The 20,494-nt window shown below is 39.2% G+C and overlaps 1 protein-coding gene across 3 annotated transcripts in view; it reads left to right on the top strand.

The window, feature by feature from the left end:
- The window catches only part of sesn1 (sestrin 1), a 417,071-nt gene extending 396,989 nt beyond the window's left edge, over positions 1–20,082 (top strand). The window contains exons 1-10 of one of the 3 annotated variants that reach the window (XM_039747900.1): positions 8,855–9,047; positions 10,826–10,891; positions 12,047–12,247; positions 12,633–12,815; positions 13,280–13,510; positions 14,523–14,670; positions 16,075–16,187; positions 16,276–16,466; positions 16,574–16,718; positions 19,604–20,082. In XM_039747900.1, the coding sequence (XP_039603834.1) occupies positions 8,946–9,047; positions 10,826–10,891; positions 12,047–12,247; positions 12,633–12,815; positions 13,280–13,510; positions 14,523–14,670; positions 16,075–16,187; positions 16,276–16,466; positions 16,574–16,718; positions 19,604–19,690 (1,467 nt within the window). In that variant the 5' untranslated portion in view covers positions 8,855–8,945 and the 3' untranslated portion in view covers positions 19,691–20,082. Of the gene's footprint in view, positions 1–8,854; positions 9,048–10,825; positions 10,892–12,046; positions 12,248–12,632; positions 12,816–13,279; positions 13,511–14,522; positions 14,671–16,074; positions 16,188–16,275; positions 16,467–16,573; positions 16,719–19,603 lie in introns of those variants that run through there. The other 2 variants (XM_039747901.1, XM_039747899.1) reach the window with 2 other exon arrangements.
- Positions 20,083–20,494: the final 412 nt, after the last annotated feature.

Raw genomic sequence — 20,494 nt, 5'->3', positions numbered from 1 at the left:
CCTAATCCGTCTACTGACTTCATAGGAAGAGTCACCAGAGACATGAATGTCACTGCCAATGTAAGTAAACCTCTCAACATGGTCAACACTCTCTCCGCAGACAGACACACTGCTGATGGCTGTGCCCAAGAGGTCATTAAAGGCCTGGATCTTGGTTTTCATCCAGGACACCCGCAAGCCCAGACACTCAGACTCCTCACTCAGTATTTCGAGCGCCCCCATCAGAGCCTCCATCGACTCCACAAAGATCAAAGCTGCGTCAGCAAAGTCAAGATCCGTGAATCTTTCTTCACCAACAGATGCCCTACAGCCACTGGACCCCACGGCCTTGCCCAACACCCAGTCCATACAAGCATTGAACAGAATTGGATCAAGAACACACCCCTGATGAACCCCAGAATCAACTGGGAAAAACGCAGAGGTCCTGCCTCCACTCTGCCCAGCACTCACAGTACTGTTTCTAGTAGGGGTTTTCTTTTCTCCAGGCCAAATGGTATAATATATGAGTGCAATCTATCTTTTTTTCATTCATTTTGCAATATTTATTGTTACTTGCAAAAGGGAGACAAATACAAATTTCAATATATTGGTTACTTGCTTCTGGAAATGTTGTTTGTACTTCCTCAGTGAAGTGTTGTAATTAGATTTCTTCCCACGTAAAGCTCTTCCTGTGTTGTTTAAAGTTCATCTTATTCTGAACTTCCCTACTTTGGTGACTGAGGCGCTACTTGCCTGGTAGAGTGCTATCTATGTATTCTGCCGGATGTTTTCCCTGAAATTAATTCATTTTTGGACAGCTTTGACTTTGCTATAAGGTTAACTTTGCACATTAAGCGCCATGCGAAAGAATAAGATGTGTTTTTGTTTTGTAAAAATTAATCAAGTAATAACTTTAGTTGTGGTGGGCTGGCGCCCTACCCAGGGTTTGTTTCCTGCCTTGCGCCCTGTGTTGGCTGGGATTGGCTCCAGCAGACCCCTGTGACCCTGTAGTTAGTTATTTTAGTGAAAAAACATTCTGTTGGCATTAATTGACTACACATTAAACAGTATACCTCGTGATTAGCTTCTGAATACTAAAGTGATCCAGTGGTTTACTTTGATAAAGTTACTGTAAACAGATCCTTTCAACTTCAGGGTTTACTCTTTTTATGTATCTATTTTGTCTGTCCCTCCCAAATTTTACATTTTCCCTTTTGCCACAGCTTTTTTGTTTTCATCTTCACAAAGGTCTACAAGTAAGGAATCTGACATTTGGCCACATTTCAGAAAATCTGGATTTTGTTTTACATGAGCACATTATTCTTAACTTGAAAAATGACTCTTATTAATTTTCTTCTTCTGCCTGCATTCTTGTACAAAGCAAAGGTTGCATAAATGAAAAGCCAAAGAAAGCAAGAGTGTTTTTTTTGTTCTATGAAAACACAAGTTAAAACGTTTGGATATAAATGTAGTCACTTGGCCAAAAATATTAGCCGTGCCTCAGTGAAATAAAAAAGATCTGTTTGTGAAGGAATGTCAGAACTGTTTGGCAAAGATTATGCATTTAAGTAGGTATGTGGAGTGTTTGGTTTTAACCCACAGAAGAGCGCTGTGTAGCATTTTTCAGAATGCAGCTGAAATGTAATGTCCTCTTGTACCTGTAAACTATTACAACTGGCACATTATAGTCCATGTATAATTATGATTTCACCTCATTATTAATAGTAAGACAGAAATTCAACAAAAATATGTAAAATGGAATCATTTCATGTTTATTAAACAATATGTGCAGTTTCTCATAACCCTTAGTTCACAATCATCACATGGATTTTTAATGTTACCAACATAACTGTAGCTGAAAAAATGAAGCTTAGATACAGGTCAATAAGATAGGACTTGCCTAATTTCCTGTTCAAGAATTTCCAGTACAGAGCAACAATCCTGGATGGGAAGAAAGTTTAGCACAAAGTAGCAAATACGGCTACCCTCTGCTCATTTAGTCACAAAGCATGTGGGAGTAAAAACTGAAGCAAACAGACTGAGAACATAGAAACTCCATGCAGAAAACAATCCAATTTGAAACTGATACAAGATCCAGGTACTCTACCCCAGTCACTCATGTCAAACAGACTTTAGTTAATGGCGATGTCAGGGAGACTGGGCAGAAAGTGGCAAGCACAAACACAATATTTTAAAGACACAGATTGTGCAGATGTTCCTTTCATTCTTTATAACTTTCCATCAATGCAAGCTGCTCTGTCTTCTCCAACCACATGCATGGTGTCAGAGGTGTAATGCTGTCACTGCTCACTTTAGGCCTTTGATATTGACAAAGTATTTCAGTTGTTTTGTTTTTTTTACATTTAAACTAATGTAACTTAAATATGTTTGCCTTTCTTCCATAAATTTATTCTAATTGATACTCTTTGATTCTGATCAAATTCAGCTTTATTAATATTAGTATCTGCGGTGGGCTGGCACCCTGCCCGGGGATTTGTTCCTGCCTTGTGCCCTGTGTTGGCTGGGATAGGCTCCAGCAGACCCCCGTGACCCTGTGTTAGGATATAGCGGGTTGGAAGATAGATGACTGACTGACTAATATTAGTATGGTGAAATTCTCACTTACATGTCTGACCCACATACAACATGTCTCCATTCTTTGACGCAACAAAAAATTCATTTTATGGAATAGAGCACTCAAATCAGATTAACTGATGCTGTTGTGTTGTCAGTTCATTAAACTCTATGGAAAGATCGCCTCAATATACTGTATTTGGGTGAAAATACAAGAAAAAAGTATAAATTGTTAATGCTTTAAGGGACATTTTGCTTATAAATTAGCATGCAGTATAAGAGTTGGTGGATACTTGGCAGCGTTGCTTTAACATTACTTTATACTGTAATGTTTTAATACATTCATAATGGCACCAGGGACTGGCAAAAGTAGCCAAAGCACTTGTGACACTCCTTTATACAAAAAAAGTAAGAATTGTTCAGGACAAAAACAATCGAAACGGCCTAAGTACGACTTTGAAATGCTTTGACTACAGGTTTGTCACCTCTCAATGGGGCAGAAATTAGTCAGTTGCGACAATACCATAAGGTTTAACTCACATACAGAGCAAGAGCAAATTAAAAAATGGGTCCAGATACCTCAACATGAAAATATTGGGCATAAAATGGCAGTGGGCTGTTATCGCTCTGTGGCAAAAGAGACACTAGGACTAAGTGGTCATTGGACATTGCAGAGTTTGGGGTATTAGAGCAGAGACGTGGTGCAAAAGGAGGACTCTGAACAACTCCAACTCTAAACAAGTTACCTCACAGTGACTTACAACTTTGTAGAGCAGACTTGCATTCTTCAGTTTTAGTTTTCATATGTCATATTTGTGCTGCAATTCTTATTCAGGGACTAAACTGAGATATGTTTAAACTGGCCTCCATTTCACAAATGAGGCTAAAGACTTCATTTTACAGACATTTTACTTTACCCCAGTGTGGGATTATCGATACATTTTCGTGACTCTTCAGTTTCAATATTGTAAGGTGTAAGTTTCTTCCATGGTTTTGTATGTCCTAATTTGCAATTCTTTGGAATGCTGCTTGTTTCCCCATCTCAATACTTATACACCTACTACTTGGCTATCTAGTTTGGGGGCATTGTGATAATATGGCCACATGTACGTCTGCATCCCTGTGGCAGATAGTGGCATCACTTTGCCCTGCTTTCCAATATCTATCAAACACCACAAGTTTAGCACTGGCATTACTAAAGTTCATTAACATCTGAGATTTCTAGGCCGTACTATGTCAATTATCTAATAATACTGCACTATATACAGTAACCAGAGGACTAACACAAATGCAGAAGGAGTAAAAGCTGCTGACATTTTAAATAGTTTCTTCTGGCTGCTTAAAATGCATGAGCAGTGTATTCCAAAGAAATCTCAGAAAAGCAGTGGCTTAAGATGAATTGGACAGAAGAGGAGGAAACTAGGATATAAAGGGCACAAGGAACGAGAAGATAGGTTTATATGGTCATTATTTTCATGTGTACAGAGTACAGTGAAATCCTTACTCGCATGTGCTCACCAACATGCGACACGCATTAGTGATTATAAAAACATGGCATCAAAACTACTTTCTTTCTTACCTGAAAAATCTCAGAAGACAACCCCACAATTAGTAGACATATTAGGTTTCATTCAGATGCTATTGACATTGAGCTGGATTTATTAAAACATTTTGTTTTTTCTTTTGTGGAGGTTTTTTCCTTGACTTCTTAGAGAGGAGAGGGGCTGTCAAAAAATCAGGGCCTGTTAAACTCTCCTGCAAGGATGAGTGTAATACTTTCTTTCTCTCTATCTCCCACTCATGCACTCTTTCATTGTAACCCGCCACTTTATAGTTTTGACATCTGTAGAGATGAACACCCATATCTCAGAGAACAGTAGATGTGTCTGCTAACTGAGTTATAAAGCCAGATAATACAAATGTTTGCCATGTTCTATACTTCTGTCAAAATTAACAGAAAATATCTACAACTTGGTGTCCATGGTGTCCTGCTTAACAGTTGTTGCCAAGTTTAGTCTCGAAGGTCCCCTGTGGCTGCAGATTTTCAGCCCACCAACCTATTCTAATTGGACCCCTGTCTTCAGTGGGCAAGTTTGTGTGTTTTGGTGTCAATACAGAAATGATAAAACTGTGCTTTCAAAATTGTTTGGACTATAACAAGCGTTTTTGAGATATCTTCTATTTTAAGATTTTCATCATCATCCTCATCATTATCGTTACATTTTTCCAGATATTCTGGTTATATTTAAGCTGTGATTTACAAATTAGCACATTACTGTATCTGTCTTGCAGCATTCAGTGTAGTTTGCCCAGATATATGCTCTGTTTGTTAATTGTCATTATTAAATTAGAGTTAAGGGAACAGAAAAAGTGAGCTCATGGGAAAATCACAAATGAGATTTAAGTGCTATGGTAAAAGTGTACATTTTATAATTATTTATGCTTGTAAATCTCACACTTCTGTGCATTACTGAATGCAGAAAAAGAGAAGAAGAAAAAAGCCCAGCTAGTTATTAAAGACATGCGGGTGTTTGTGTGTTCACGCTCCGCTAAGCTGGCACACTGGCCAGGGATTGTTCTGCCATTTGCCTGATCCATGCAGGAATAGTCTCCAGCTTCCCTATGACTCTGCTCTGGATAAGGGAGTTCGGAAAAAGGATGGATCAGTCAGAAGTAAAATGACTGACTAGTGAATGTGGACGGATATCATGTAGAAAAATGAGAGTAGCCAATCTAGTAATCCTATGAGTTTGTTCAAATTGTTTTGTAATAAATTATTGTGTTGCAGAACTTTCTGGGCTACTCTTCCATATTACGAAACAGCTGTGCGAAACTGTTTTTGGGAAGCAAGAAGACAATTACAAAAAACATGGTTTTATTAAAATGATAACATTCGTATTTACAGCTATTTACATGTCAGCTAGAAAAAATTAACAGAGCACTTCAATATTCTGAATATTATGGCAGCCATTTCATTCCAGTGTCTGTGGGGGAATTCCAACACAAGCACAGCTCATTTTACTATATGAGGTACTGATTAGGTGATCACCTGAACCAAATCTGATTTAACAGATTTGACAATTAGAAAAACCAGTGCTGTGGTCATCACTATCCTCTTGCCATTGGACCAGTTTGGAGGGCTAAAGCGGTGCTAGTAGTACTTTAAATGTAACCGTAATATAGAAATATCTATTCCTTATGCCAAAAAAGGTTCTGAGTGAGAAGAACAAAGGTGCAATTCTGGCTTTAATAGCAGAGGGATACAGCGAGCGTCAGGTTGCTTCCATCCTCAAAATTTCAAAGACAATAGTTCATAAGAATAAGGTCAAGCAGCAGATATTGGGGACAACAACATTACAGACTGGCAAGTCTCCACTTAACTGGGATGATCATCACCTCCTTCAAACGTCACTCAAAAGCCGTAGTATGACATAAACTGACCTAAAAAAAGAATAGCAAATGGCAGCTAGAATTAAGTGCATGGCAAGGATGGCTCGAAACAGGCTCTTCAGGGTGGGGTAGAAGTCATGCAAAGCTAGAAATGAGCCCTTCATCAATGACAAGCAAAGAAGAGCCAGGCTGTGGTGTGCTAAAGACCACAAGGATTGGACCGTAGAGGACTGGAGGAAGATCGTCTTTCCTGATGAATCCAGTTTTCAGCTTGTTTCATCACCAGGTCATCTAATGGTTAGGTGGAGACCTGGAGAGGCCTACAAGCCACAGTGTCTCATACCTACTGTGAAATTAGGTGGAGGATCTGTGATGATCTGGGGTGGTTCAGCAAGGCTGCAATGGGGCAGATTTTTGTTAGTGAAGGATGCATGATTCAAGCCATGTACACAATTGTCATGGAAGAAAACTTGCTTTCTTCTGCTCTGACAAATGTTCCCTAACTCAGAGGATTGGGTTTTCCAGCAAGACAATGCTCCATGCCACACAGGCAGGTCACTCAAAGTGTGGATAGAGGACCTCAAGATCAAGACCCTGTCACGGCAAGGCCAATCTCCAGATCTGAACCCCACTGAAAACCTCTGAAATGTGATCAAGAGGGAGATGAAAGGTCACAAGGCATCAAACAAAGCCAAGGTGACTGAACGTTTGCACTAGGACTGGAATAAAGTCACCCAAGAGTAAGGTGGAAGACAAGTGAAAGCTGTGATTAAATGTCAGGGTTATTCCACCCAATCCTGATTTCTCAATTCATCCTAAGTTCACCATTAGTATTGTGTTGTTTAAAACTGATCTTGATTTCTAAGCATTATTCAAGGTCTGAAAACACTGCACATTTTTTTTTATTTTGGCCAGTTTTCAGTTTCTGCAATGAAATGCTCTAAGTGCATTATTTTTATGTGCAATTCTGGGGAAATGTTGTCAGTAGTCTATGAAATAAAACAAACATGTTTACATTTCTCACACACATACCCACTTGTATAAATAGTAAAACCAGAGAAACTGATCATTTTGCAGTGGTCTCTTAAAATTTTTTCCAGAGCTTGTATATGCATAATAATATAATTAAAAAGGGAATTAAGGCCTATCACATAACACTAAGAAACCGTGAATATTTACTTTCATAGACATTCTTCAATAAAATGTGTGATTTATCATGTTATTTGGATATGTTGTGAGGCTGACAGAACTATTTTAATTCTTAATGCAAAGTGTCGTAGGAAAGGGAAGCCATGTCTTTACACTACGCAAATGATTGGTTTGCTGTGTGTCATTGCTTGCTCAATCACATCTTTTCTCTTTCATTTTAATAAAATTTTAATTTTTATATAAAAAATTACAGTTGATGCGCTCCTTATAATGTGTGTTGAAAAATGGAGCAATTGTAAAATACATTTATGGTTGAGGTGGTCATAAATCTCAAGGTTCACACAGAAGTGTACTTGCAGGTATCTAGTGTTCACTTATTTTCCCCTAAGGAAGATGATGATATACTAGTAACAGTTATGTACTTGGGTTATATTTTTAACTTCTGTCAATCCATTTCCAATTCTGTTTAAACCAAATGACAAAAGATAATTGCATTTTTAAGAAGAAAACTAAAATGGTTCTTATCACTAACCACTCTACTGGAGAATCCCCTTCACACTCTCAGCCATATGCTTGAGTATAAAAAATGTACCAAATAATTGTATGAATTAAGTAAAGTACGGCATAATGTTTACACTGACCTTAAAATGATAGATTCTTTGCAGGCGGCTCCCCTACTGTCTTTCTTCCATTGTCAGGTTATTTCCCAGGTTTGAACTGATTTCAACAATTCACCTTGCATGCAAGCAAGAAACATGGAGTGAATAAATCAATGGCCTGAGCAGATAAAAAAATGTAAAATTATTTTTTAACAACGCATTAATCTTGGCACAGGAGAATTCTGATGTGGTTCATGTTGGCTAGCCCATGCAAATAATTTCACAGTGCTCAGTTCGTGTAACAGTAATGACCTTAACCGCCTATCTGATACACTTTAGAGTGAATAATATAATCGGTCAGTTAGGTGCTGACTTACTGGGATTGGGGGGCTTCATAAGTAAAAGAGCGCCCTGGTGGTGTATGACAAAGCTCGAGTTAGATAGGTGGCAACTCTAGGAGACAATGCATTGAATGGCCATCATTTTGCGGGCCGATGTGCTCACACCTTTGTGTCCAGTAAGTTTAGGACAATGCATGTTAACCAGGACGACAGTGCACGATTTCAAGCCGGTTACTAAGCTCCCGCAGCAATTAAAATAAAAAGGAGCCATAGAGGACAATAATAAAAACATTATTATTTAGAAAAATGTTCATGGAATTTTATTATAACACACAATTATTAATAAAACCGAACGAGAGAACTTGTCATGTTTCGTCTTCACAGATAGGGAGCAGGGCACACGTGATGTTCAGTTTGTTTTTGCAATAGACAGAAGGGTGCAAATTATTCACCATTTTGTTAACTGCCCTGCAGCATATACAAGACAATCATAAAATAAAATGCATTACTTTTCATAACAGTAATGTAATAAACCATATCCCGGGCGCTGAAGTTCCTACTGGCACTCCTCCAGATAGATGAATAGTGTTATTGATTACCTTGCTTGTTTGGCGTCTGGCTGCAACATAGAGCCCGCCTTCCCGCGCTCGCTACTGTTGTTTGTCGTAAGGCTTCGAACATTCTTCCATGATTGGTCACTTTTGCTGTCAATCTGTAAAGTGTGGCTAATATATTCAGAAGTTGTTTTTCTCAGAGAGTGCGCCTCATCTCATTGGCTGTCCCGGCGCTGCGTCACTCTTGAAGCTGACATTTATGTCCAGGCACAAAGTCGAGATTTCGAGAGCTTACGGTGGAGACGGGCTGCGCTTTTTTTGGTTGGAGCGGGGAACAATATCGCTGCGTGAACGACGGAATGAGGCATTCGACAAGCTCCCGCAAAGCCGTGGACAACAGCTCTGTGACCGTCAGCGGGCTCTTTAAGATGTGTGCTCACTGCGAACGGCTCTGCAAAAAGGTACGACTGCGCATCTTTTGCTGGCACAAAGAAAAAAAGAGGCACATTCGTGGAGGTGCTGGAGAACGGAATGAAAGACGAGCTGAGCTGGGTGCCCACTTGAATTATCTTTGCTGTGCCCCAGACTATGGAGGGACGCGTTTCAATACCTGCCCATTGTGCCTATCACACAGTCTTTTGGATTCTGCTAATGTATTACTGGCCATTTAACTTGCAGTGCCTGCACTTTAAATGTGTACGCGTCTAAACAAATGCCCTATTTATCGGGGCATCGCCTGCGTTTGCTGCAGTTAAAAAAAGCCCCCAAAATGCAGAGCAAGTAAATGGTTTATAGTCAAAGTTTTCTTCTTTTTACGGTGTTTTAAAAGGTACAACTGTCACCCGAGATGAAATTGTTAGGGCAGATTGGTAACTGAAAGCCTAAGTAAAGGCTTAGTCCATTGGTTGCCTCGGGTGCAGAATCTCCAAAACATCACACAGAAAACAGTCGATTGTCTGGACCCGAGAGTGGCGTGATTCCCGGCCGTGCTTGCAGTGCTATATTTTCTTAATGTTGCAATAAAACTAAACCTTTAGCTGTTGCCGGAGATTGTTTCAGCCTGCGTTTTTTGCCATGTTTGTTACCCCCCTTTTTGCAGAAACAAGGGTGGGCCTCCTGAGAGCTGGGGATGTTTGTTAACTTGTTGGCAAATCTCCCCGCTTATGTAGTCAAGACTTGGTGTGTGAATCTAAATACGACGAAGTATGACTTCAAGCCATTATGTAGCAGTGTTACAAACCTATTTTAATAATTAGAATAGAACAACTCTATTAGAACGTGTTTTTTTATCATAGGGCTTAAGAATCTTTAACGGTGTTGCTTTTCCTCCTTTGTCTCCCATTCTTATTTTTTTCACCCCCAGTGTATAATTATTAGTTATGCAAATTCAGACTCTCAAAACAAATAACCAATGCAAGTCTAAGAGGTTGAGCTTTACTGTGCGTGCGCATACACGCGCGCACAAACCGAGTACTGTATTGAATACATTTGTACATTTGCTAAACCCGCTTTATTGCAGTGCATGTTTGCAGGAAGTCCGTTCTTCTCCTGCCCAGCAACAGGCATAATAATGGTAAAGGAAAGAAAGACGGCACTTGTGCCAGGGCGTTTTGAGGTGCATACACCTCTGCAGTTGCTCACACGGTTTAGGGGGTTTTCCTCTACCTAACAGTATATTTGAGAAGACGTGCCAGTGGTTATAGTCTCAAGGCTTTTTTGTTTTATAGACGTTAAATAAATGCAAGGCAGCAAATTGTATTTCCTCTCCGTAAACCAAACAATTAGGTTTGTTTTTCACATGATGCAGGCACAGTTTGTACCTTTTAGCCTGGTGGGATATGATACATTTATTTTGGCAAACGTTATAATAGGAATAGAATATAGGAGTAGTTTATCCAGCTTAAAAATCCCTTCGTTAAGTGACTGGTGATTGCTGCTTTTGCAGTTGGATCCAATGTATTCAATGGAAGCTGTATGTACGAGACCCCTGAAGCATTCTTGTGCTTGTTGAGTTGGGCTCAAAGTGGTTCCCATTTCCCGACTGTTCTGTCATTTGCCCTTGGCTCCATCAGTTTCTAATAATTGCATTATATATTAATGATGATACAACGTGGGCCAGATCGCTCTTTACCTGCCCAGGTCTGTGTGCAGTCTGTGGAGTTTTGTTTTTGTTGCTTGTATGTACCTTTTCACTTTGTATGATGTATTGCATCCTTAATGTTCTATGTCTTCTTTCCAGGAAATTGGTGTACGGATCCCAAGGCCCCTGGGACAGGGCCCAAGCAGATTTATCCCTGAAACAAAGGTAGGCCTTTATTTAAGTGGGTTGTATAGTTTTCGTGCAAACCTCTTTTCCACCATTTGGGCCGAGTCCTGGAAAGTCCCTTTAAGCTCTCAGATAGTTCAATTGATTTTTTTTTTTTCTTATAAATTATATTTTCCTGTCTTTGTAATGTTTGATTTAATTTTGTATTACATTTTTGTTTGCAAATTTTTCTGTGTTACAGTACTGGAAGTTTTAATTACCAAAATAAGAATGTTTGAAAATAAAAATATGTACAGTAACTAGATGTCCTCTGATGCTTCTTCAGCTAGCAGCACTGTATAACACACACGTTTCTAACATTTATGTTGTCCAGTAAAGCAAATTGTCAGAAGTAAAGGAACTGCTCTGTGCTTTCCATAGAAGTGATGTTAACAGGAGCGTTCACACGCGTCATGTCTTGGCTTACAGCAGAGATTGTAATATTGTATGAGAGAATTGAGAATGCCTTTGGTTTTTGTTTGGTTTCATAAAATATTAGTCATTACCACAGTAACTTTTTTTTTCAGGTTTACAGTATGTGAAGTGAAATTCAGGGTGTTATGTTTCTTGACATTACTAAAATGCAGAATGTTTCCACACCGCAGAGGGTAGTAAATGAGAATATTAACCTGTCCAACCTTTTTAAAGTTGTTAAATTTGAATTTGAAGACCTTACCGGATTCACACCTGCCTATAGAAGTAGTACACAGAACAATGTGAAATTTTATAAGTGTTACAGGTGACTGTTGAATGAAATAATGAAATTGTCTTTCAAATGCATCCAGTTTGTGACAGTAAATTTTGGAAACCATTAAATTTAGAAAAATACAACAAACAGAAGATAATGGATATAAGGCACTACGGAAATGGAACTGTAGTTCAGTTCCAGGTAGCCCATATGTATATACCAGGTGTAAGAAAGTGCACATGTAACCAGTACAGGTTATCATTTTCATTTCGTCACTCACTAGGCATGCCCATCCAAACACCGGACTATTTAATCAAAGCAGATTTGATTTGCTGGTTAGCCTGAAGTGTGGTTCTTGGTTTTGATAGAACTGTTACTTGGTGGTTGATACCACTTGCTGATCTCTGTGGTTGGTATAGCTGCTGCTGTAGAGTTTGTTTTTAAACTTACCTTTTCTGTTTTGTCAGATTCTTCAGGTAAGCAAAGTGGATTCTAAAACCCAAGTAATCTTTGAAGACACATTTTCCACTTTGGGTCGTCTGGACAACATTTCATTGGTAATGGGGTTCCATCCTCAGTATTTGGAAAGTTTTCTCAAGACTCAGCATTATCTTCTGCAGATGGATGGACCTCTTCCTCTTGATCACCGCCATTACATTGGAATCATGGTAAATGCTACTATATATATATATATATATATATATAGCAGTGTAGGGTGGTCCAGATCTAATTATGCAATTTTCATTACATAGAAAATCACCCAAAAAATCCTGGACCATCGAAGTATGTGAACTGACACCATGAAGAATCGTCTTTGTGCCAAACTGGAATCGTCCCCGCATATATCAAAATCATCCAGACAATCTTGATCTGCATAATTAGATCTGGACCACCCTGTATATATGTAGCTAAAAGTATTAAGTTACTTTTCCATAGTTGCTGTAGTACAGTAGAGAGCCACTCTTGAAAGTAGACGTGTTTATAACTAAAATATTCAATGTTCACGTATAGAAAAGAAAATAAAATCTGACTTAGTGTTTTTTGTTTTTTTAGGCTGCAGCACGGCATCAGTGTTCATATTTAGTCAATCTGCATGTAGATGACTTCCTTCAAGTTGGGGGCAACCCAAAGTGGTTGAATGGTTTGGAAGGTGCCCCCCAGAAACTACAGTCCTTGGGGGAATTGAACAAGATACTGGCTCACCGTCCTTGGCTCATCACAAAAGAGCACATTGAGGTACAGATTAAAAGTCCATTATATTCATTCCTTTTTTAGTAAATGGATAAATTTTTGGATCATGAAGGCTTTTAGTTGCGTACAGCGTTGTACTAGCAAGATGTTATGCTTTGTCGAATAATATTTACAATTTAGGTTTGCACATTTTTAACAATTCTGTAAACTGTTTGTGTTCCCTGTAATGGGAGGTGCCCCATCAATAATCCAGATAACAGTAGCACTCGTGGTCTTCACAAAGGAATTGATGAGGCTGTGTTGCGGTGATTGCAGGGAAAAGTCTGTGCTAGTTAAGGCTTAGTAGTTCCTCTTGAGCCAGCCAAATCTCTTCATGTGACAGGAATACAGATGTTCCTTTTTTTTTTTTTTTTTTTTAAGGGGGTATTCTGCATTAAGTGTCAAAATCTATTCAGTGTATTACATGTCTGGCATGAGAAGACCTGACTAGCCTTCCCATTTGTTTGCAGCAATTGTTGAAAGCTGAAGATCACAGCTGGTCCCTTGCAGAGCTTATTCATGCAGTTGTTTTGCTGACACACTACCATTCTCTTGCTTCCTTCACATTTGGCTGTGGAATCAATCCTGAGATACACTGTGAGGGCGGACACACCTTTCGACCTCCTTCCGTTAGTAATTACTGTGTCTGTGACCTTGCAAATGGGAACAGTTCTTTGGATGAAATGCAGATCAACCAGTTGGTGAGTATTCTTATTATTTTTTGTGTGTGTATGTGCCTATATGTTATATCCACCTCTCACCCTTGGGAAATTTTAAATCTCTCAAACCACACAAACTGTGTTGTTTAAATTTAAATATTGATAGCATTATTCAAATGCTTGGTTGTATGGGAAAATTCTATGAACCTTTGACTAGAAAAGAATGTGTGGGGAGAGAATTGAATTTTAAAGTACACTTTTGAATTTTTTTTATGACACTTTGCTGGACTTTGTGGTAGCTTTTTTTTTTTTTCTTTTTTTTCTTTAACTGTTTATATGAGGAGGTGGGTGTGGCTGAGGAGATGGGTGTGGCCGTGCTTCTTAGTAGACTGCCTAAAGTTACAGGATTATAATCCAATATCCTGTACTTGCATTCTGATTCTTTAAATGTTGTAGTGTTGATTACATAGTAACAATAGTAGTTTGCCATTTATGCAAGTCAAGGCATTATTAAAACTGGCTTTTAACTCTGATTTACAATTTTTATTACTGTATATAGCCTATATGTACTTGAACACTACATGCATCTGTTCCATATTAAAAATGTAAAGAACCACTTTTAAGCAAAATAATACCATAACAAAGTAAGATGGTCTTAATTTTTAAAAAAAGTCTTTGAGGATAATCCTCACCAAATGCTGAAACTGTTTTTCACTTCTCCTTGGTGTGTAAGCATCTCCAAGTGTTTATACCCAAGCTGGATAGAGTACAATTTTGCATTGGTAGGTAAATATGAAGATAATTTTTGGCAATCTACATAATGTTTGTGAATGGAAAAATTGAATATAGCTGGGGGTTTCAGTTATGTCATACATATGCAGTTATTTGTGAGTGCCACATGAACAGTTTTTCAGATTTAAAGCCAGGTTCTTGTGGCTTATTTTTGCTGAATATACAGCAATGCCTTTCCCTTTCTTTATGAAAGAGTTAATATCAATTTGTTTCAAAAAGTAGAGTCAATGTTTTCCTATTTTATCCATAATGTATTGCATAGGTTACTGATGCGTCGTGTGAAGTTGAAGCACTAATGGAGAAAATGAAGCAATTGCAAGAATGCCGAGATGAAGAAGAAGCTAGTCAGGAAGAGATGACAACTCGATTTGAGCGAGAGAAAACTGAAAGCATGTTGGTAGCTTCCACAGGCAAGTTAAAAGAATATATTTTTGGATTTGGTATATTATTTAAGTCTGTGTTTCCCAACCTTTGTGGTGTCATGACACAGGTTTTTCAAATGCCAGGGTGTGTGTCCTCGACCAACCGGTTCCTCCTCCATGAATTTAGTCCCATCTCACTGAGAGGTGAGTGGGGTGGGTTAATCGCAGTCGTCAAAGCTGGGTGGGGTCCTACGTAATCACCAGAGCATTTGATGAATCAAGTGTGATCGTCAATGCGTTTTCTCCTTAGTGAATCAAGCACAAATGTCGGAGCAGGGGTTGGGGAGGTCATCCAAGATTGGCCACAATCCACTGGTGATGCTGCCACTGTCGGTCAAGCACAGTCATTGAACCACTGGAAGGAGTTTAGTCTGGGGTTGGCTGCGATCCACCTGCTGTGCTACTGCTGTGATTACACTGTTGTCCATTACCACCCACTTGTGCAGCCCAAAGGTTGGGAAACCTGATTCAGTAAAGTGTGGGGAAAAATGCCTGGTTGAATACATTAATTGACAAGTGTGTTCTTTCTGTAAGCTTATGAAGGAGGAATTGTGTGTTTAATGTAGTTAGAAGGGTACCATTTTGAGCCTCAGGCTAAACCCAGCCTGGGATGCCTTTTTATGTAGGTCCCTTTGGGGGCTCACTGTGGAATCTCCATATTGTGAGATGAGCCTTGGACACAGACAGACGGACAACGTTTTCTCACCCAACACACACATTTATTTACAATATTTACAGTTTCTTCACAGTGCACAGCCCAGTGCTTCCAGCACCAATCCCCCAAAGTCCAGGCCTCTCTTTCCAGTGCCTTTCTTCCGGCCGCCTCCACTCCTCTCTCACAAGACTCCTGTCCTCTTCCACCCGACTCCAGTCATTCTCTGAAGGGAGACGGCCCCTTTTATACAAGCCCGGATGGGCTCCAGGTGCTTCCCGACACTCCCCTGTGTGGCGGAAGTGCCAGCTACACACCTGGAGGCCCTCTTGGTGTCCCCAGTCTTCTCCCCCCCCCAGCACTTCCTGGTGTGGCAGAAGTGCTGAAGTCCAGGGCTCTCCAGGCACCGGGGTACCCCCTGGCAGTGACCATGGGCCCCTACAGGGTTGAGTTTCACAGCTCTGTACCCGTGGTCCCCATAGCAACCAGGGTGGCTGCCCCCATGTGATCGGAGATGGGCGCACGCCCTCTTCTGGTCCTCCAAGGCTTCCCGGCCGGGTCATCGCCCCTGGCATCTGCTGCAATATATTTTTATAGAGTAGCTGCTAGAGTTAGCAGTGTTGGTTTTGCCCAAGTTGGATTTTGGCTATCCCCCACCTTTTTACTTGCTACTTGTAAAATCTACCACTTTCCTTAATTTATGTTGGGGTTTGTATTTTAAATGTCCTTTTATCTTACAGAAGAAGAAGAGAGTGCACCTACCAGAGATGTTTCACGTCACTTTGAGGATCCCAGCTACGGTTACAAAGATTTCTCCAGGCGTGGGGAACATGTTCCTACTTTCCGCGCTCAGGTATGATCATCTATGTTTTGAAGTCATTTTAAATTGTACAATGAATGGTATTTAGTTCCATGTCATAAATATGGTTCAATATATTTAGGACTATACCTGGGAAGATCATGGCTATTCTTTGGTGAATCGCTTATACCCAGATTTTGGGCAACTGCTGGATGAGAAGTTTCAGATTGCTTATAATTTAACCTACAACACCATGGCAATGCACAGAGATGTGGATACATCAATGCTGAGACGTGCAATCTGGAATTACATCCACTGCATGTTTGGAATAAGGTTAGTGAGCATCTCTGATTTGTGTGGTATCCTCTTGTGCATAAAAGGCCTCTCCTTTAATTATTACAGTACATTTATACTAAACTTTTTTTAATCTCCTCCCACAGATATGATGATTATGATTATGGTGAGATAAATCAGTTGTTAGATCGGAGCTTTAAAGTTTACATTAAGACGATGGTGTGTAGCCCAGAAAAAACGACAAAAAGAATGTATGACAGCTTCTGGAGACAATTTGAACACTCCGAGAAGGTGAGCATCTTTCTTGAGTATTGTTTTAAAAAAGCATTTAAAACATGTGGCTCTATAAGGAAATCAGAAATGCCTTAGGAGTCCAATACCAACAATGTCAAAAAAGAAGCAAGATGTTTAGGTCAATTTCAATCACAACTGACAGGGCCAGCTAGGATTAGTGAATGTAAAATAAACCCTTCTACGCTGTCAAAGGTGGCATCTGTATACTATTTTCTGTATTAAAAGGCTAGCTTTAAGGAAAAAAAGAATCATTTTACGGGGAGAAAATGGCCTCAGGAAATGTGTGGGTGGATAGATAGAATGGGTTTTCATACTTAATACAGTTAAATCTGCTGGCTCTAGGCAAACTTGCAAATTATGGATATTGGGAGCATGGGGTTAGTTATTTTGAAGTAATTGGTAGAGCTTTTGACCTTGAAGATCACTGTAAGTGCTGTCATAATCTGGTTTTAATTGGTTGATATGGAAGGCCAGATCATTACGCTGTTGTATTTTACCGGCAGCATTAATTCCAATAGAGATCACTAAACAGCTCTGTGTAATTGGTCCTAAACTGTAACTGGGTACCTCATGAAGTCTTTGCTTCATGCTGTGAACATTTCTTATCTACAAGCTTACAGGCATGTTGCTGCCTCTGATGAAGTGCCTGGGAGAGTCCTAAATATCTATTCAGTTTGAATATGTGAGTTAAACAGACTTTTTAAAATGGCTTTTTTCCTTCCTGAAAGTAGGAATGCACTGACATCACTCAGAATTTCCAGGTTCATGAGACCAAATTATAAATACTATTGGAAGAGGGGCTGAAGAGCATTCTCCTCCGTTAACTATAACATGAGAAAAGCTGTAGGGATATACAGTGTGTGCAACATTTCATTGAACTGGAGATGATTCAGACATTTAGATTAGACAATTCGACAACTGCAGTTACACACAGCCAGATTAGACTCTACATTTAAAATAATCTTTACAATTTTAGGATTCAAGGAAGAAACCTCTAGAAAGGCTTGGAGTAACTGAACTGCTGAGAGACAGTAGAGCTAGACACTGCACTACTGTATTGTCACACAGTGCATTTTTTTAGTATGAATTCAAGGGTAGGTTTGACACTTTTTTTTTTTTTTTTTTCTCCAATTTAATTTTATTTTTTAAAATAGTGTCTGGCCTGTACAGAGTATAGTGGTGTGTTTTTATTTTATTTTTTTTTTTTTTAAATTATAAACAATGCCTTCCCAGTGGCATTAATTGCAAGCCAGTAAGGCACTAGTGTACTTGTGAACTGCGTTTGTTTTGAGCCATCATTCCCTGTAATTCTAGAGATCTGTCTATGAGATTGCAGATCATCAGATTGACAACTTTCACTGGAATTGCTCTGGCTTAAAATACATAATGGAATATATTGTGAACCACTATATACATATGTATATGATATCCAGTGCCGCCGTGAGTGGCAGCCATTCCAGCAGCTCCATGTTTGACTTTACCTTTTTTTCTCTATTTCACTGATCACTTCTACCACTTGTTTTTTAATGTGGAATCGCTCCCTGGACACTTTCTTTTTATATATTTTTGTGAATTTCCCCTTGGGATTAATAAACTATCTATCTACAGTAGTGCATATATCATTGTGACACTTGTGTAATGCAATTTAGGGTTGTTGGGTGCAATCCTAGCAGTACTGGGCACAAGGCAGGAGACCGTGCTGGACAGGGTAGTCAATTGCTAGTGTCACTTTTGCACACTCCAATCAGTTAACCTAACCTGTGTGTTTTGGGGGGATGAATGTGCAAAGTCCACATATAGACTACATCCACACTACTGTGTTGTTTACAAGCGCAGACTTTAGTCTCTTGTTTTCACCTTTCAACCACCAAAAACAAATACTACTTCATTCTGTGATCAGTTACCCTTCATGGAAGAAAAACATATTGCAATATTGCAAACATGGAGTTGCTTATCTGTGTGCACCTAAATTGCCATACGTACAGTTTGACTGCTTTTTGTGCATGTATACTGCAGTCATTTACAGGTTTACAGCCCTGAAATACTGAAGAAAGGGCACTATATTGACATAGTAGTTGTCAGTGGTATCCTTGTCTTGAGGAATAAAAATCATGCCAACATTGCCAATGGTTCTTTCCATCTTTCTTTACTTCACTTAGTATGTTTAGTTAACATAACACTGAAAAGCAGAAGACATTTGAAGAGTTCAGGAGTGCTCAAATGTTGCAAAAACCGACATCGTCACCTAGTACAATAATTGATATGAAATGCACCCTGAATTGTGTTGATCACTTCTAATCCATTGAGAATGCTTCTCTACAAGTTGAATACGCCTCCTCCAAATGCGCAGCCACAGTTTTCCTGTATGCCTTTTAATGGTATTGACACTTTTAAATTTACATTTTCTACCTGCAGTAAGAGATGGTGTTTATGTTGGTTGTGGTTAAGGGGTAACTAGCGTTTTCAGTAGTATTCTGAAGATGACGATTATGACTGGATGTTTAGTTTATTTTTGCCATGCACATGAAAATAGGTTGCAGTTTTGAGTTTTTTGTGAAGCTTTAAACTTGGCCTGTATTCAGAACAATTTACCTAGCATTTCTGGTCACTTAATTTACAAAATATTCATGAAAGTTCTCATCTGACAGACACGGTTCCTTGTGAGCTGGGATGAATCTAACCTTGATAGGCTTTCATTAAGGCTTGTTTTTATTAGTGAAGATAATGACCGAATTGGAAAGGATTTCTGTAAAAAAAAAAAAAAAGAAAAGGAAAATTCCTCCTATGCCCTTGAATTGTGATTATTTCTGCCTGTGATTTGCTGCTTCTTTATGTGTTAAGACAGCAGTGTAATTCAGTTTTTTTTTTTTCTCTCTTGACAGGTTCATGTTAATTTGCTTCTTATGGAAGCTCGTATGCAAGCTGAGCTGCTCTATGCTTTAAGAGCCATTACTCGTTACATGACATGAAGTGAATGTTTTGGAGGCCATGGTGACGGATCCAGAGAGTTTCATACATCTAAAATGTGATGCTGTGAGTTATCTGACTTGGAGGAGTGACATGGTAGCTGTGCTACAGAGTGACGTGGATGCCTCCCAACTCCTACTGGCTCCTTTGCATCTACTGAAGATAAGGATAGACTATGAAAGAAGCAGCAAACTTCAGTATTCAGCCACATTTGTGTGTTACGATTTCACAAAACACATCTCGTGGACTCTTGAGCCTTTTGTAGCAGTGCACCAATTTGCATTCAAGTATTTTAGCATTCTTGTATTGTATTCAAGTTGCTGTTGAAACGGCTGAAGCATTGAGTAAAACCTGTTGAGGCTGTACAGTACGTGCCAAACCAAAAAAAAAAAAAGTAATGTGATGGCAGCAGAGCTGCCCTTTTCCTAGCCAGTGGAATCTAAACTACTGGCTGTCCATGTAAGCTAAAACGAAAATGAAAACTTCTCAAACACTGCAGTTAACTGAGCCTTTCTGTGGTTCATTAAGAATCCACTCTTTTGTGAATTGTTGTACAGTATTACTGACTTTAAGCATTTAAAAACTTCTCCATTTTTGCTTTTAAAAGAACAGGATTGTTTTTTGTTCTTTCTGCATAGCAGGTTTTTTTGTGGAAAATGTAATATTTGACATTGGCCAACAGTACCTGAGCAAACGTAACGGTCTTCCCAAGAGAAGAGCATTAGTTACGATTTTAGGTATACCGGTATTTCTATTCATCTGCTCTTTCTGTGTCTTCCTTAGGCAGTCATTAACATAGTTGCGCA

This window comes from Polypterus senegalus, chromosome 3 (genome assembly GCF_016835505.1).
Source record: "Polypterus senegalus isolate Bchr_013 chromosome 3, ASM1683550v1, whole genome shotgun sequence".
NCBI lineage: Eukaryota > Metazoa > Chordata > Cladistia > Polypteriformes > Polypteridae > Polypterus > Polypterus senegalus.
The sequence above is the reverse complement of the archived record's forward strand: the minus strand, read 5'-3'. Positions and strand labels throughout refer to the sequence as shown.